General features: G+C 33.3%; 1 protein-coding gene across 1 annotated transcript in view; it reads right to left on the bottom strand.

The window, feature by feature from the left end:
* The window catches only part of LOC116343123 (serine/threonine-protein phosphatase 6 regulatory ankyrin repeat subunit B-like), a gene marked incomplete at its 5' end in the record, with an annotated part of 601 nt that extends 444 nt beyond the window's left edge, over positions 1-157 (bottom strand). Inside the window, one exon of the mRNA XM_031771033.1 lies at positions 75-157. Within this exon, the coding sequence (XP_031626893.1) occupies positions 75-157 (83 nt within the window). The remainder of the gene's footprint in view (positions 1-74) is intronic.
* Positions 158-982: the final 825 nt, after the last annotated feature.

Below are 982 nucleotides of genomic sequence, written 5' to 3'. Positions count from 1 at the left end.
GCAAATTATCAAACATAAAAGGGAATTAATAATTCGAGTAGATAGTTTGCAATATTACCAAATGATGCAGCTACATGTAGTGGTGTTCCTTTATCTTCATCTTCTGCATTAATACTTGCCCCTTTTTCCAAGAGCTTCTTGATTTGATCAATTTCACCTAGAAATAAAAGTAAACTCAATGAATTTAACAAATTAATGAAATGAAAAAGCTACGTGAAAATGATGAAACGAGTAAATGATGAACACACGAATCTAGCGTTTTTTCGATGTCCGAATGTATGTGCGTGATACCCTGTACGCTGTGCGCAAAAATGTGTTAAATCGATAACTTTCAAACAAGAAAAGTAAATCAAAATCTGACTTCACAGGATGATTGGGGGTGCCGGAGAATAGAAACCATTAGATTTTGAGCGAATTTGGTTGATAGAGTGAAGTGTCATGTCTGGTGTGATGCCCATGGCGGTCCCTGGGAAAAATTCAATTTTTCTTCCAAGAGTGATATTTAATGTATATTTAAACACTCAAAAATGTGTATTGGGGGGTTTTTGGGTACGATAAAACCGAATATGACGTTATTTTTGCGATACAAATATATTTCGACACACTTTTCATACCAACATTTCAAAAGAATTGGATTTTTGTATGGAAGCCATGCCTGTATGATATCGTAATGAGCTGAAACTTTGCACAGGTTATTCTCACACAAAAATAACATTCTGAGAATTTAAAGAAATTTCAATGCGTATTAGGGATACCTCCCATACAAAATTTTGGATTTTTCGCTCAAAAACGAAAATTTTGTATGGAAGGTACCACTCAATTGTATTTTAACCCCTGTAAATTTTTTCATGATAACGATATCATACAGGCATTGAATGTATCAGAATCAGAAATCATTTGTATCGCAAAACTAATGTCAGATTAAGATTTCTCATGAATTCATATCTACGGTAAAAGATATGTAATAAATGAATGTTCTGGA

The sequence above is a fragment of the Contarinia nasturtii genome, unplaced genomic scaffold (assembly GCF_009176525.2).
Source record: "Contarinia nasturtii isolate CC-2019 unplaced genomic scaffold, AAFC_CNas_1.1 Cnas_scaffold_942, whole genome shotgun sequence".
Taxonomy (NCBI): Eukaryota; Metazoa; Arthropoda; class Insecta; order Diptera; family Cecidomyiidae; genus Contarinia; species Contarinia nasturtii.
The sequence above is the reverse complement of the archived record's forward strand: the minus strand, read 5'-3'. Positions and strand labels throughout refer to the sequence as shown.